Source organism: Mya arenaria, chromosome 13, assembly GCF_026914265.1.
Source record: "Mya arenaria isolate MELC-2E11 chromosome 13, ASM2691426v1".
NCBI classification, from domain to species: Eukaryota; Metazoa; Mollusca; class Bivalvia; order Myida; family Myidae; genus Mya; species Mya arenaria.
Window position 1 is genome coordinate 48,440,957 of NC_069134.1, and position 17,695 is coordinate 48,458,651.

Below are 17,695 nucleotides of genomic sequence, written 5' to 3' on the forward strand. Positions count from 1 at the left end.
AGAAAGAGTTGTATACAACCAACTAGAATCTTTTCTTGTTAAACATGGATTATTATACGAACTTCAGAGTGGTTTTAGATGTAACTATTCAACTGACTCCTGCCTAATTCATTTGACCGACCATATAAAAGAACAAAATTCCAAAGGTCTATATACAGGAATGATTATGCTGGATCTTCAAAAGGCGTTCGATACCGTAGATCACAAAATTCTATGTCAGAAGTTAAAAGAAATTGGTGTGGATTCAATTGAGTGGTTTCAATCATATTTATCTGGACGTAAACAAGTTGTCAATGTAAATAATACAACGTCTGAATTCATGAACATCTCTTGTGGCGTTCCTCAAGGAAGCATACTTGGACCGTTGCTGTTTTTATGCTATGTCAATGATATGAGTATAAGCATAAGTGAAAAATGTAAATTAATATTATATGCAGATGATAGTGCTATCCTTTTCTCACACAAAGATCCGTCTGTTATTAGTAATGTACTCGGCAAGGAACTTGAAAACTGTAGTAAGTGGTTAGTTGACAACAAACTGTCTTTGCATCTTGGAAAAACAGAATGTATTTTATTTGGGTCTAAAAGAAAACTAACAAAAGTTGATAGCTTTAATGTAAACTGCAATGGCCAGATCATAAAGCCTAAACAATATGTTAAATATCTTGGAAATATACTGGACAATGATCTCAGTGCTGCATCTATTGTTAACAATATTGTCAGTAAAGTTAATTCTAGGCTAAAATTTTTATATAGACAAAATCGTTTTTTAGATATGAATCTAAGAAGATTGTTATGTAACTCCTTAATACAATGCCATTTTGACTATGCATCGACATCTTGGTACAGTGGTATATCTAAACAATTCAAGAACAGATTACAGGTCACTCAGAACAAAGTTGTCAGATTTATTTATGGCTATGATTGTAGAACTTCCCTGAAAGTCTTGGCTTTCAGTGATATTGGATGGCTTAATATAGAAAATAGGATAAAGCAACTACGACTAAACCATGTACATAAAATATTTAATAGCAAATGCCCATCATACTTACATGAACATTTTACTTTAGTCTCATCCACACATTCTTACAACAGTAGACATAGTGCTGGAAATTTTAAAGTGCCACAGGCTGACAGTTTTATATTAAATACTTTCTTTTATCAAGCAATCCAGGACTGGAACAGTCTTCCAATAAAGTTAAAAGAATTGAAAAATAAGAATACTTTTAAAAAAGAAGTGAAATCACATCTCATTGTTGGTATGAAATGTGCAGAAATGGAAGATTTCCTTTTTTATTAATTGTTATTCATTTAATCTTGCATATCAGTCCAAAGATTTTTGTCATATTATGCTAAAGTGTCATATGGTTTTAACAGTCGGTTGCATTATAACTGTAAAAGTTCGATATCAAACATTTAATCATTCTTTAACTGGTCAAGAGTACATGCATGTTATTTTTGTATAAGTAAACCTAATTTAAACAGCTTACAACTGAGATCTTGGCAAATAATTATATTTGTCATAAGGACCCCATTGGAAATAAGTTGAATAACTTTAATGGGTTATCCTGTGTAATATATTTGTCACATTGAATTAAATCTTTGTTAACGCACGTATGTATCCAAAGCATTCTAATGATGTTGTGCTTTAGTATAGATATCATCACTAATACTTTGTTAATCAGTCTGTGTTATAACTTTATGAGATATTTGGTTTGTTACAATGACATATATATGCACGAATAAATCTATCTATCTCTGATTAATCTAGATCAGGTTTCATTATTAGGAAGTAATTTGGACAATGGTCACTTTGACCGCCCCTATGACCAAAGGTGGCAATCTACTCATCAAGACGAATCTTCTGTATTTGAAAATGAGTTGAATTTTTTAATGCAAACCATTTACAGTGTTAAAGGTCACTATTATTTTGACCTTTTGACTCGAAAAACAATATGGGTCATCTTCTTGTCATGACAAACCCTCTTCCGAAATTTGAGGATGCTGGCCTCTGTCATTTATTTTTCATTAGATTTTGATGATTTGATTAAGGGTCATGTCATGTTCTAACGAACATTGTAAACACTCAAGTGTCTGATATTTCTACTCAATCATTATGAAACTTGGATAACGTTTTGATCCCAAAAACCAACAGGGGTCTCGGCTAACATCTTGTGCTATTTAAGGAGCCTGGGCTCAGTCATTTTTTAGTTATTCCCAAGAAATCAGTGGACAGACATCAGTGCCACGCCATCATATGTCCCATTCATAAGAAATAATAGTTTGGAAGGGGAAACTACTCCACATGCAGTCATGGAAACTAAACCTTTCCAAAAATAGAAATAACTTATATGACTGTAAACAAATGTTGAATGTTTGAAGTCTTTAAATACTTCCATAATTAAGAAGCATACAAATTTTGATGCTACCATACAATAAATGATCTGTAGCTTTATTTCAATTTTTAAAATGTCCTGTGAGTTTCACCTAGTGACCTTCACATATTTTTTTCTCGTTACACCAAGAATGAAGACTACTATTCATAGTTTATAATAAATTTATTGCTTCATCCCTCAACAAAAACTAGGAAAAAACAGTTTTTGTGTGTTGTCGTGTATAACCCTGGCCAGGTCTTCAATGTTTTCATTCCTGGCTCCAGCAAGCACTTCCAGGACTTGACTGTAACCAAACAAAACATAATGAGTTTTATTGTGTAAAATACACTTGTCAAGTTTATATACATATGTGTTTTACAGAACATGGAAGACAAAAATCATAGCACAATAATTTATTTCACTACAATTGCAAAAGAAGTTATTACAACATTATATCCAAGACATATAGACCATATTTTATAGGTCCATGATTATATGAATCAATCTCATTGACAAGCTGTTAAGCGACACTGTGGTCTTGTATTGTGGGTGAGTGGGGAATTAGAGTATGGAGTAACTCACTTCAATGGTGATCACAAAACAAACTCACACATTCCCAGACCGCAAATCAAACCAGGCATGCTTTGGTGAGAAGTGGGGGCATTAACCACAATGCATACCAGACAATGAAAAAATATCAGGAGTAAACATTGGCGAATGAGGTCAAACTCTAGGAAAAAAATCCTGTAATTCTTACATGATGGTTGCAGGCTCATTTCTGCTCTTTACGAAGTTTCCTTTTTCCCACTTCTCCTTCTTCTTGGATGGAAACTGTGTTTGCACATATTTGCTGCTGGCATGGGTGTTACGGATATCACACCAAGGTGCATCTATAAAAACACAACCATTAGTACAATAACGCCATGGAGCAAACACCAGTGCTCGTCTGTTGTTTATTTTCAAAGTCAAACAAGGGACATAACTCAACAATTATTTAGGCGAGAGTTATTGGCCTTCCTATAAAAAGGTGTGTTTTGTTTCTGGCAACATGAGTACCAACTTATTTCAAGTATCATTAGAAAATCTCAAATGTTTTCTCAGGTAAATTTAACGACAGTGACTCCAAGGCTATGACATTACCTCAACTTTTTTATTTGTTACAGATGAGCTAAAAACAGTACATAAAAAGGTGAAGATACATGGACAGGGTTATTTAATTGCATTAACCAACAAGTAGGCTTTTAACCACACGAGAATAAAAAAATCATTCACTTAGAATGTCTCATTAGACGATCTCGATGAGATTCTTATGTAAAACATTCTTGTAAACTGCTGGTGTTGTACATTCATACTTGTAAACTGCTGTTGTTGTACACTCATTCTTAATTTCGGTTTAAATGTATTGAGTATAATTTTATTATAAATGTGCATTATTTTATTAAAAAAAAATAGCACCAGAAAAAGTCTAGTTATACAGTAGCACATTACAAAGTCCTACAACTATTATAAGAAAAAGTGTAAATGATGTAATATATTGAATCAAAGTCTGTATGATATGTTTATCCAGGGCTATCACATGACTAGTAAATATTTTCATTGGATTGTAACTTATAAACATTTATATCAGGGTAGATTGGCACCATGTTAATTGTATGAGTGCACCCATCACCTAAGGGATGGGTTTAAGCACCTCTAGGGACACATTCTCTTGACCTCGCAGGACACCAGTGCTGGTTTCCCTGTATGCTCACAAAACCAATTTGAGAAATATTGAAATCAACCTTATAGCTATAATCACAATCAAGCTAAGATGAAGTATGAACTTAATAATGTACCTGTTTCTTTTATAAGCCTGTCAGTCAAGCTGATATAAAGTTTGAATTTAACAAGAGCAGTCACATAGACAGCGTGCTCGACAATTCCGCCGCTATTAAGATAAGAATTGCAAAGTTTTAGTGAAACATGCATGGATCACTGTTAAATAAGATTAAATGCGAAACCTTAACCAGAATTTCTAAGTCAAATAATAAATGGGCAAAATTTGTATTATATGCAAGATAGAGTTATCGAACTTGATTGTTTAAAGTTTCAATGCAATACATCAAGTAGTTGCTGAGATATTAACCTTTGTGTGCTTACATGCAAAACCTTTACAAGAATAATAAAGGGCAATTATTTGTATAATATCCATGATAGAGTTATCTAACTTGAATAATTAAGTATGTTGGATAGTTGGAAACACATGTCTTAAGTTTCAATGCAATACATGTTGTTTATGCTGAGATGTTGACTTAAAGGTGGTTTCATGCAAAATCTTTACCAGAAAGTCAAATAATAATGGGCCATAATTTGCATTTTATGCAAAATAGGGTTATCTTAGTAGGTTGGATGGTTGAGTACCATTGTATAAAGTGACTAGTCCCAATGCAATACATCAAGTAGTTGCTGAGATGTTAACCTGTGTGCTTACATGCAAAACCTTATAAACCAGAATTTCTACGTCAAATAATAAAGGCCCATAATTTGCATCATATTCAAATTAGTGTTATCTAACTTGATGAATTAAGTAGGTTGGATAGTTGGGAATACATATCAAGTTTCAATGCAATACATGATGTATTTGCTGAGATAATGACCTAAACGTGCTTGCATGCAAAATCTCAACCAAGGTGTGATGCCGATGCCTACGCTTGGGTGAGTAGTATAGGTCTCCTTATTATTCGAATAGTCAAGCTTAAAATGTACCTGTTTTTTTAATAAGCCTGTCAGTCAAGCTTAGTAAAGTTTGAATTTAAGAATGTACCTGTTTTTATCACAAGCCTGTCATTCAAGCTAAAATAAAGTTTAAGTTTAAGAAAGTACCTGTCTCTATCATAAGCCTGTCTGTCGGTATTGAACACATGGCATCAATGTTCTCCTGGGTCTTCAGAGAACTGAAAGGGAAGAATCTTAAACATTATTGCTAAGAACTTAGGCCCCAATATCTCAAAACAATTTAAGCTTTACAGGCTTAAGTAGCTTATTTAAGTTATCTAAAATGCAAACAAAAATATGATTTGGATTAATGAAAAATGGTTTATTGTTATTATCATAAACAGTGTGTGTATGCCATGTAATAAATTACTTTATAAATGTCAAGTTGGAAGGCAACATTTTACTTCGACTAATAACTTTAAACAAAGATAACTTTGAAACCACCAGTTTTATTATTTTAACAAACCTGTTTCTGAAATAATGTTTTGACAGTACTCCATCAGGGGCATACTTCACTGGACATACTTCAAAGACACCTACATCAAAGGGGCTTACTTCAACGGGCATAACTTCAAAGGGGCATAACTTCAAAAGGGCATAACTTCAAAGGGGCATAACTTAAGACATCTACATAATATGTTTAGGACATTAGAAGCATACACACTAAGTTTCCTTCAAATATATTAAACAGTTTTGAGACGCCTAAAGTTTCAGGTTTTGCACAACTAAGGCTATGACAATAATTTTATATTTTTCTAGAAATAACAGACAAGCTAAAGGCATATGGCATCTAGGTGTGGACCTACCATCCATTTATTCCTATAAAAAGACCCTGGTCTAAAATGTCAGCAGCTTCTTCTTTTGTGCCTGTGAATGAGTGAACCTGAAACATAGAAAAGTTGTATTTCAAGTTTAAACAGGTCAGAACTATCAGAAATAGTGGTAATTTTCTAAAAAACCTTCATACTAAACTAAACTAGAGATATTACTGGTTGTGATTAATACCCCTACCACACCACCTTTTTGTAAGAAGTATCACTGGGAGTGATGTATGCTCATTGAATGCCCTATGTTGGTGAGAAGGCATCAATTAAGTTAATGGTCCTACTATATAAATAAAACATCTGTGAAATAAGGCATGATATTTTCTTTGTGTTTTTAAAAAAAATAATAGCACTATTCTTGAATTGAGTAGAGTGTTAGGATGACTATTGCTGTATTAATAGCAGGTCAATTGAGGGTCATATATTGACTATTTAGTATAACCTTCATTTAAGTTCAATAGTATTTGTACAATCAGTGTAAGGAGAGTGAAGGAAAATATAAAGAATAATGTTTATATAAAGAATAATGTTTCTTTTCTACTGTTTAAGTCAATACCTCGTAAACATATGAAATTATGGAGAAAAGTAGACTTGTCCTGATTCCCCCGGAAGGACAAATCGACAGATGGACGAAACAAGATGATTTCTATATAGCCCCCAAACACTGTATTCTGACCAACCCTATTTATGCATAGGCTTGTGGCAAATATCTACCTTTAATAAATTTAAATTACATATGAACAAAAGCAGTACTTGTTACTGACCACCCCTCCGCGGAACTTATCCCTGTGCCGCCTTATGATATCAGAGAAGTCACTAGCCGCATTTCTAGAGTGAAGGAACAACGGCAACTGTAGCTGCTCCACAAGCTCGAACTGCTTCTCAAAGTACCTGACAAACAAAAACTCAGATATATTCTAATAAAGTAGGAGCCATTTGTAGAAAACTGAATAAAATACCCACCAGCTTTTAGGGCTGAACTGGGTGAAAGATTTGGACAAGTCAGGCTCAGTCATTTTTTTACTTCTTTTTTATTTTGGATCAGGTGAACAACAACAATAATTTTACAATAATTCCTATTTTTTTTAAACATAATGCATGAACATCATCATACACTTGCTACGACATTCATAGATTAATGTCCATACCATATTTCTAACAAATAAAGTAGTGCTGTAGACTAACCATGAATTTTCCACAGAAAATGACTAGAATAAAATATTACCTATATTTCATAAACGTTAGTCCACCAAAAGTGACATAACTGAAGTGAGTTTTTTTAACATTTCTTTTCAAGAAGGAGTTAAGAGTTTCTAACAGGGAACTCATATTTAAAATGCTGAACTTCTAAAGAAATATCAGTCTATCATCACATTCACTTGAATGTTATGATGGACAAGTCTGAGCACCCAAAATACTGCCTGCTGTGAAAACAAGAGCTGCCGTAATACTGGCTATCTCTTATATTGTCAAAGAAACTTGCAAACAATCAAATCATATTGTATAAAACTGAACAAAACACCCAAAGGCCATAATTGCACACAGAGACATAAATACCCAGAGGCCATCATTGCATACAGAGACATAAATACCCAGAGGCCATCATTGCATACAGAGACATAAATACCCAGAGGCCATCATTGCATACAGAGACATAAATACCCAGAGGCCATCATTGCATACAGAGACATAAATACCCAGAGGCCATCATTGCATACAGAGATGAAAATACCCAGAGGCCATCATTGCATACAGAGATGTAAATACCCAGAGGCCATCATTGCATACAGAGACATAAACACCCAGAGGCCATCATTGCATACAGAGACATAAACACCCAGAGGCCATCATTGCATACAGAGACATAAATACCCAGAGGCCATCATTGCATACAAAGATGTAAATACCCAAAGGCCATCATTGCATACAGAGACATAATACCCAGAGGCCATCATTGCATACAGAGACATAAATACCCAGAGGCCATCATTGCATACAGAGACATAAATACCCAGAGGCCATCATTGCATACAGAGACATAAATACCCAGAGGCCATCATTGCATATAGAGACATAAATACCCAGAGGTCATCATTGCATACAGAGACATAAATACCCAGAGGCCATCATTGCATACAGAGACATAAATACCCAGAGGCCATCATTGCATACAGAGACATAAATACCCAGAGGTCATCTTGCATACAGAGACATAAATACCCAGAGGCCATCATTGCATACAGAGACATAAATACCCAGAGGCCATCATTGCATACAGAGACATAAATACCCAGAGGCCACCATTGCATACAGAGATGTAAATACCCAGAGGCCATCTTGCGTACAGAGACATAAATACCCAGATGCCAACATTGCATACAGAGATATAAATACCCAGAGGCCATCTTGCGTACAGAGACATAAATACCCTGAGGCCATCTTGCATCCAGAGACATAAATACCCAGAGGCCATCTTGCATACAGAGACATAAATACCCAGAGGCCATCATTGCATACAGAGACATAAATACCCAGAGGCCATCTTGCGTACAGAGACATAAATATGCAGAGGCCATCTTGCGTACAGAGACATAAATACCCAGAGGCCATCTTGCATACAGAGACATAAATACCCAGAGGCCATCTTGTGTACAGAGACATAAATACGCAGAGGCCATCTTGCGTACATAAATACCCAGAGGCCATCATTGCATACAGAGACATAAATACCCAGAGGCCATCATGCATACAGAGACATAAATACCCAGAGGCCATCTTGCATACAGAGACATAAATACCCAGAGGCCATCATGCGTACAGAAACATAAATACCCAGAGGCCATCTTGCATACAGAGACATAAATACCCAGAGGCCATCATGCGTACAGAGACATAAATACCCAGAGGCCATCATGCGTACAGAGACATAAATACCCAGAGGCCATCTTGCATACAGAGACATAAATACCCAGAGGCCATCTTGCGTACAGAGACATTAATATCCAGAGGCCATTTTGCGTACAGAGACATAAATACCCAGAGGCCATCTTGCATACAGAGATGTTGGGTATTTGAGGATTGAATGGGAAAATGTTTGAATTGACAATGAACTTGCATAAAACAACGGTCTTATTTTCATCCCTCATAATGCAAAATTGACTGGGGCCAATTGAATATATCTGGATGAAATTTAAATTAAATTATGTTGCAAAATAATTTTGAATCACACAGAATTTATCCATTTTTCATTAATCGCATCAGCAATACCAACTCATTCATGTTGCAGTTATTCATCATATATTTTAGTTTTTACCAAAAATTTCAAACAATTTTGAATACTCACTTCAGTTGCGTTTGTTTTGGACAAAATTGGAGTCTGTCATAATCTGCAATGAAAACGTATCTTTAATAAAAACGGTCAAAGTAACAAATCAGAACAAATTAAAAAAAATCTGGTAACCTATGAAGCAGAACTAAGGAAGCGCTTGAACTTCTTAATACAGGATATTCAATACTAACATGCTCTTTTTTTCAATGCTATAAATCAAGTCAGATACATAACACAAGGAGTTGAGTAATGCATAACACAAGGAGTTGAGTAATGCATAACACAAGGAGTTGAGTAATGCATAACACAAGGAGTTGAGTAATGCATAACACAAGGAGTTGAGTAATGCAAAACACAAGGAGTTGAGTAATGCATAACACAAGGAGTTGAGTAATGCTGGCTTTCACGTGACCAATAACAAAAAGTAGGGATATAAGTAGCAGGATTGTTTTGAAAAATTATGGTAAAATAGGGATAATAAGAGCAAAAAGCAGGGACAGTAGGGCTCTTTACTACCGTTTTGGATGCAAATAAATGACTACTAAACCTATTCATCAATTGTTATGTACATGTAGTTATCATTGCTTAGAAACCAGTGCTTCAAGAGGAAATCAGCCACAGGATGAGGAGATGCGCCTATAATGGGCGTCTCTGACTTGTCCCCATGCACCACTCATTCTCATCATAGAAACCCTCTTGCAGTACTGGAGACTAACAGCAACTAATCATACAAAAATACTAGAAATGGCTTCTTATTTAAATCAAGATTAAGATTATACCAATCAAGGCATCAAGTTAAATCTTTTTCTATTATTTTTCGAACTATTTTTACAAACAAGAGCTGTCGTAAGACAGCGCGATCGACTATGCCACTTTGACTTAGAAGTGAATAGGGGCCCAAAACACAATCTCATGAAAGGTCTCTAAAAACTCTTTATATATACCAAGTTTGCTCGCAATATGTCAACCCTTACTTAAGTTATTCAATACCAACCATTTTTCTATTAATAATAACTTTGACCTTGACCTTGATCATATGGGCTTCATACACAATCTCATGAAAGGTCTCTATTACCTCTTCCTATAAATATCCCAACCTGCCCTAAAACTTTAACCTAAGTTCCATAGTCAATCAGGGGCCATAATTTGTATAAAGGATAATATGGAGTTATCTAACCTCATTATGCAATGGTCCTGAACAACTGTGTGAAACATTGAGTCGATTGAATGAAGGGTATAGAAGTTATTATTAAATATCCCAACCTGCCCTAAAACTTTAACTTAAGTTCAAAAGTCAATCGGGGGCCATAATTTGTATAAAGGATAATATGGAGTTATCTAACCTCATTAAGTGATGGTCCTGAACAACTGTGTGAAGTATTAAGTCAATTGAATGAAGGGTATAGAAGTTATTATTAAATATCCCAACCTGCCCTAAAACTTTAACCTATGTTCAAAAGTCAATCAGGGGCCATAATTTGTATAAAGGATAATATGGAGTTATCTAAACTCATTATGTGATGACCCTGAACAACTTTAACCTGCCCTTAAACTTTAACCTAAGTTCCTAAGTCAATCAGGAGCCATAACTTGTATGAAGGATAATATGGAGTTATCTTACCTCATTGTGTGATGGTCCTGAACAGCTGTGTGAAGTATCAAGTCAATTGAATAAAGGGTATAGTAGCTATTAATAAAAAAGGTATTTAGGGAATTGGAGTATTAAGTGAAAATCCCAACTTGCCCTAAAACTTTAACCCGACGCCAATGCTGGGGCGAGTAGTAAAGCCCTCCTTATTCTTCGAATAGTCGAGCTAAAAAAGTAGGGAAAGAAGGAGCCTAACTAAAAAGTAGGAAAAGAAGGGCCCGCTTGAAAGCCTGGTAATGTAGTTCAGTAATAACAGAAAATGCACATGTATGTCATTATAAACTGGCATCATAGTAATATCATCATTTTGAAGACTTGATGCCTCTAAAAAGTCTGAATAATTCTGAACAGGGTTCATCAGCAATCGTGAAAGCAAGCCAAAGGCCTTGAGTCATGCAAAAGTGACCTCATTTGTTCACAATCTGAGGGGATGCTTCATTAAGAATCCTACGAGCAATTCCATACTGCCCTGCTGAAGATCTCTACAATTCACTCCTAAGAGTCTTGCGCTCTCAATTTTAACTAACAAAGCTTGGTACATCATATTTAAGCCAATAAGTCTACTTATGATGACTATTGAATTATTTCAACATATACCTAGTCCAAACTCTCCCACTGCCACCACTTTGCCTTTATTCTGCGCCGCGATGTCCAACAGCTGGTTCATGTAGCCATCAGGGTCTCCTGACTTCTCAAATTCACTACAGCGCGTGGGGTGACATCCGATAGTTGTGTATAGGTGATCTGAAACACAAAAACTGTTAAAAATTGTCGCGAGTTTATATTTGGTTTTTCAAATGTCTGGGCAATCAGATAGAAGAAGTAGTACGTTATGTAGTTACATATGTTGAGAAAAGAAAATTGTCCAAATATTGTGATACTTCAAAAAATTACCTTATTATTATATATTGTGGTTATCAGTTCAGCTGTTTAAAGTGAAAATCATTTCAGAGCTTATATCAAATAGTGTTAAAGCAGAGTGGTTACATTAATCTTTATGTTAATAGAATAAGCAGTGAATGCACTTCAACTAATATATGTGGTTCCCACCTAGGCGACCCGAGTTCGATTCCAGGCCTAGCCACATCTGAGTTTGGTTTGTGGTCACCAAACTGGACAATGAGAGTGATTAATTTAAGGTTGAAATAACTTGTTTCACAATCGTTGTAAAAATAAATAAGTTTAAACTAATAAAACTTGGATGAAGCTTTTAAATCTTCACATAACAATTCTGTAATAGCATCAATCAGACCCATATGTTCCATTATTTATTAACAATATTGAACTGATTATATCATTATGCCATTTGAACATCTCAAGCAGATGGTCAAGAGTTCTACAAGCAGATGCCATTTTCATAGTGATCATGTGTACCAAGTTTCATCTACATATCTAGCCATTCTAAAGTAATAGATGCATGACAACAACTTCAAGGCTAGGACACAATTTTAATCTTCTTTTAAAAAATAATGAAGGGCTTAAGGTCATTGAACCTGAAATATACCATGACTTTTGACAAGTTCTGTTGCTTCTTTGACATCTTCCATGCAGCCAGCAGTGACCATAATCTGAATTATAATACAATATCCAGTTATTTTATTACATACAAAATGTATATGTAACAATGCATATCAATAAGAATAAAATAAACCACACAAACACGTAAAGTTCATTATCTTAAACGTTTTGGCGTAATGCCTTCATCAGTAGATATAAACAAACAATATAAAGAGGAAGTTACGTCAACGTCATATACCTGCAGCACATCGTTTGGTGGCAAAATAGGTGACATTGCTAAATATATATATATATGACAAAGAAACATACAAATAATCATAATATTATTATGGATCATTAAGTGATACAATAGCCTATTAGAAAGAGTGTTGTAAAAACAAGAGCTGTCACAAAAGTTTTGGCGAAACATGCATGGATCACTGTTAGATTAGATTTCAATGCAATACATGGTGTTCTGAGATATAAACATAAATGTGGTTCCATGCAAAATATTAACGAGAGTTTCTAAGTCTAATAATAAAGGGCCATTATTTGCAAAATACAGTTATCTAACTTGGTTATTCAATTAAGTTGGGTGGTTGAATACCATTGTATAAAGTCTCAATGCAATACATCAAATAGTTGCTGAGATATTATCCTATGTGTGCTAACATGCAAGACCTTAATCAGAATTTCTAAGTCGCATAATAAAGGGGCAAGAATTATATATTATAAAAGATAGAGTTATCTTACTTGATTAAATAAGAAGTTTAAATAGATGGGAGCCTGTGTGTAAAGTTTCAATGCAATACATGATGTATTCGCTGAGGTATGGACTTAAAAGTGGTTACATGCAAAACCTTAACCAGAATTTCTATGTCGAATAAAAAAGGGGCCATTATTTTAATTTAATGCAAACTGGAGTTATCTTACTTGGTTATTTAAGTAGATGGTTGAGTACCATTGTAGAAAGTCTCAATGCAATCCATCAAGTAATTGCTGAGATATTAACCTATGTGTGCTTACATGCAAAACCTTAACCAGAATTTCTAAGTCAAATAATAAAGGCCCATAATTTGCATTATATTCAATAAAGTGTTATCTGGGAATACATATCTAATGTTTCAATGCAATACATGATATATTTGCTGAGATATTGACTTAAATGTGGTTACATGCAAAACCTTAACCAGAATTTCTAAGTGGAATAATAAAGGGCAATTATTTTACATTAAATGCAAACTAGAGTTATCTAACTTGGTTAATTAAGTAGGTTGGATGGTTGACTACCATTGTATAAAGTCTCAATGCAATACCTCAAGTAGTTGCTGAGATATTAACCTATGTGTGCTTACACGCAAAACCTTAACCAGAATTTCTAAGTCGAATAATAAACGCCTATTATTTGCATTATATTCAAATAATTGTTATCTAACTTCATTAATTTAGTATGTAAGATAGTTGGGAATACATATCCAAAGTTTCAATGCAATAACTGATGAATTTACTGAGATAATGACTTAAAGGTGCTTACATGCAAAACCTTAACCAAGTTGTGACGCCAACGCCGACGCCAGGGTGAGTAGTATAGCTCTCCTTATTCTTCGAATAGTCGAGCTAAAAATGCAATGCATACATATCCAAATTAGTTATATCATTGCTTTTCATTATGTCATGGTATTTGATTTCTGGTTATAGTACAATTTTGATAAATAGTTATTCATAAAAGAACACAATGGAAATCGGCCAACTAGCATAATAAATGTATTATGCAACTTTAGAAAATAATGGAAAAGTGAATTTGATTCAGCTGTTTAATATTACTTAAATCCCAAGATGTTCAAGATAAGCATCCTTAAGTGTAACTATGAATATGAAACTGATAATGTATTAGATCAGAATATTTACATGAAAAACATTGCTGAATAAATATGTATGTACTAGCAAAATTAAATAACTGTGCATGCAACTTTCTCTCAAATATAAGTTACTCTGAAATTAACAAATTAAATTCAAAAAGTTATTTCAGAATTGCATTGATGTTTTATCTAATGAAGGTGAACAACATGTTATTTTAACCAAAGGTCATACGATCATTTTCGGTCAAATACTTTTCAAGCACAGCTACTTTTTCAGCTACAGTACATGTAGTATACAATGTAGCAAGCTGAATGATCTGACATCTCACCTTTTCTACTCCAACATCGGAGGCACGCTTCAAAACATCTAGGAAGTCATCTAGGAAGGTGAAAATGGGTAAATATAGTATACATACTGCTAACATATATAATTTAAATTACATAACAATAAGCATGATCAAAATACTACACATAGAGTCAGGTTAAAAAATAAAATGATCTATATTTGCAAATAGCAATACGCACCAACAATCAATACTTAAATAGAACCAAATATATTTTATGGACATTTTTTAAATTTTATCCATGATTTTTAAATATTCATATAACATATCAAAGTAAAGCTACCGCTTGAAGTAGAGAAATTATTAATATCACTATTATAATTATTATCAAAAAAAGAAATTTGGTACCTTACACATTAAATGGCAATTGACCAATTTTACCAAAAAGGATTTCAAAAGGTCCAAGCATCAGTACCTTCATGGTGTGTCTTTCCTCTGTAAACACCCCTGAACACTGGGTCTATAAAAACATTTAATATGAGTGCATAATAATTGGCATTGTTTAAGTTATAAATAAACTGTATCAGCTCAGTATAGAATAAATTGGTGGTCGGAACTTTTGTTTAGCAAAATCATATTATCATGCCTTTCAAGCTTAGTCAAAATACTTGTATCTTACCATAGCCAGGCTTGTACAAGTTAAATATAAGGTCACTAGTTACACTAGATGTTAATGTAAATAAATGAATGAAACTTATTGACTGCTACAGGCCCATTCCAATCAGATTGTTTGTCAGACTCATGATAATTAGATATTGATCATACTAGCTACAACACATCGTAAGATACCCCCGATACACTTCTACGCTAGGCTTTGTTGTGTAGTTTGGGCAATTTGGCTAAGAAAATCTCGTAATCATGAATCTGGACAAAGCTTAAATTGAACTTGGTCCGCCTGATCACTACAATTTTAAACGAGCTGCTTAGACCACTTGCCTGCAGAGAAAACTGACAATAAATGTCTATATATTGAAGGGTATTTTATCGTAACGTATGATTTTATTGAAAGAAAAGCTGTCGCCCCTGCCTCATGCAATAATAGTTTTGACAATTAAGGGGTCATTGCTCTGGATTAAATAGAGCCATATGGTTGTTAAGTAAGTCAATTGACATTAAATGTCAATAAGCCTTGTGAATGAGTTGGTTTAAGATTGGATAATGCTTATGGTAGAGAGTGGACTGAAAGTGTGACACCGCAGATGCAGAGACAAAGTAGTCATACTGGTATGGTAGTCTAAAATAATAGACGTGTTATACGGGAGTCTTCCAATCCCTAACGCCTAAATGGGAATGTGCCAAAAATGGGGTAGTTCTGACTTCCATAACTTTAATGTTGATATTTATTTTTTTGATGTTTACAACACATTAAAGTTATGGTGTAACCCCCATAGTAAAGTCAACCAGAATCAATTGAGTGTGATGATGCAATGCAATCAAATGACCATGATGACGTCGATGGATTCTACTTATAGTATCGGTTCATTTAGTTGAATCCAATTGCAGTAAGGCTGAAAATACCTTTTGATAAGTAAAAACAATTGATTTATTTCAAATTTGTTATTAGTTATTTACTAATTATACAAAACAGAAAAAATAACAGTAAAATAAACACTACATTTTTGAGGTCAAATGTAGGTCACATGGGTATTTTCTGAAAATCTTGGTGTCACGTGATTAAATTTGAACACAACTATGACCTAGTTAAGGAATGCTTATAATCGGATTTATTAAAATGATAAATTAACTATCTATAATGCGTTTTTTGGTTTTGAAAATGTGTTTGTGAACTACATTTTACTTCATTTACCTAAGGATATAGTTATTTTGTCTGTACAATGCATACAAGTGAAATAACAGCGTGACATAAAAATGTCACGAATTCTGGTAGGGTTTGGATATGGTGTTCTCTTCAGCTAACACGTCGAAAAAGGTAATATATACGATAACGTGTTCGCTGAAGTTCTTTAGCTAAAAACGGGGGTGTTTTAAAAATATTGAAATTGTTTTAAGTGAAGTATTTTATGGTTGAAATTGATCATAAAGAGTTATATTCATATTTTACCATGTAAGTGAAATGTTATTTTGCACTAAACAAGCATTTAATGCATTAAAACAAGTTGTTTACCTTTCCAATAAAACGAAAGTTGACTGACACAGACAATAATTATGCAAAGGGGAACAACTCGATTCAATCGTAATAACTCGGCCTCCTCCGACAAAGCTTCGAGATAGACCTCATTATACAATCGTAACAACTCGGCCATGGCCGAAATGTTCCGAGCGATTTAAAACTGTGCCCTGAAGCCTTGCAAGTGCCCTTCATGTATATATCGTTATGTTTTGACGGAATGAAATGAAGAAAAGCCGTCAAACTCATAATTATAAGTTGGATATTTATTTTTTGTGTACGGAACTAATATAAAATAACATTATCTGGTAATATTTCTTGTTTTTATGATATTTTATAGACGCTATATGCTTTAACCCGGAATCCTGATCGGAACAACTTCCCACTTTTGATACTAAACAATTTGTACGATGGATTTGCCATATCAAAAATCTAAAAAAAATCTGAAAAAAAATCTGTCAATTATTTGGACTAACTTGTATGGTAAAAAAAGTCATTTACCTGTCAGGTTAGCTCCAATATCTATAAAAACAATTATAAGAAATATGATTATAAAAAAATAAAAGATAACTGTATCTGTAAATTCACTGAATAAAAAATGATTGCTTAAATCGAAAAAATCACAGAAATCATCAGAATCCTGCTACTTTCTTGAAACTGTTGTGTGCTCCAACGAGACTGTCAAAATTACAAAAAAAATATTATTCAGTAGAATATGAAACAATAGTTATTCTCAAAATACAATTACTTAAATGAATGTTAAACTGACATTATGAAGTCACATTTCCTGAAATAAACGAGAAAAATACTTTCCTATCATTCGTAAACATCTTCTCATGGGCGCCGCCATCTTTATTTACCAGAAAGAAAAATGAGCAACAAGTGAAAATTAAAAATATCGCATAAGTGCAAATTTTGTTTCTTAGATCCAACCCTGG

General features: G+C 33.9%; 1 protein-coding gene across 2 annotated transcripts; it reads right to left on the reverse strand.

The window, feature by feature from the left end:
* Nucleotides 1-2,539: 2,539 nt before the first annotated feature.
* Nucleotides 2,540-17,629, reverse strand: LOC128214697 (deoxyribonuclease TATDN1-like). 2 transcript variants are annotated; one of them, XM_052921317.1, is made up of 12 exons: nt 17,571-17,629; nt 17,259-17,279; nt 15,045-15,089; nt 14,615-14,664; nt 12,434-12,497; nt 11,527-11,673; nt 9,297-9,339; nt 6,718-6,844; nt 5,936-6,012; nt 5,238-5,308; nt 3,133-3,265; nt 2,540-2,679 (listed from the first exon to the last, which is right to left on the reverse strand). In XM_052921317.1, the coding sequence occupies exons 1-12, from the start codon at nt 17,605-17,607 to the stop codon at nt 2,574-2,576; spliced, it is 921 nt and encodes a 306-aa protein (XP_052777277.1). In that variant the 5' UTR covers nt 17,608-17,629; the 3' UTR covers nt 2,540-2,573. The 2 variants fall into 2 exon arrangements, with proteins under 2 accessions (XP_052777277.1, XP_052777276.1); XM_052921316.1 differs by lacking the exons at nt 17,259-17,279; nt 17,571-17,629 and adding an exon at nt 16,755-16,908.
* Nucleotides 17,630-17,695: the final 66 nt, after the last annotated feature.

Coding starts and splice junctions, on each gene's coding strand:
- LOC128214697 (XM_052921316.1), bottom strand. CDS start 16,893: ATGGCCGAGTTGTTACGATTGTATAATGAGGTCTATCTCGAAGCTTTG. Junction 9,340..11,526: donor AGTGGGAGAGTTTGGACTAG/GTATATGTTGAA, acceptor TTTTCATTGCAG/ATTATGACAGACTCCAATTT. Junction 2,680..3,132: donor AATGAGCCTGCAACCATCAT/GTAAGAATTACA, acceptor GTTTGGTTACAG/TCAAGTCCTGGAAGTGCTTG.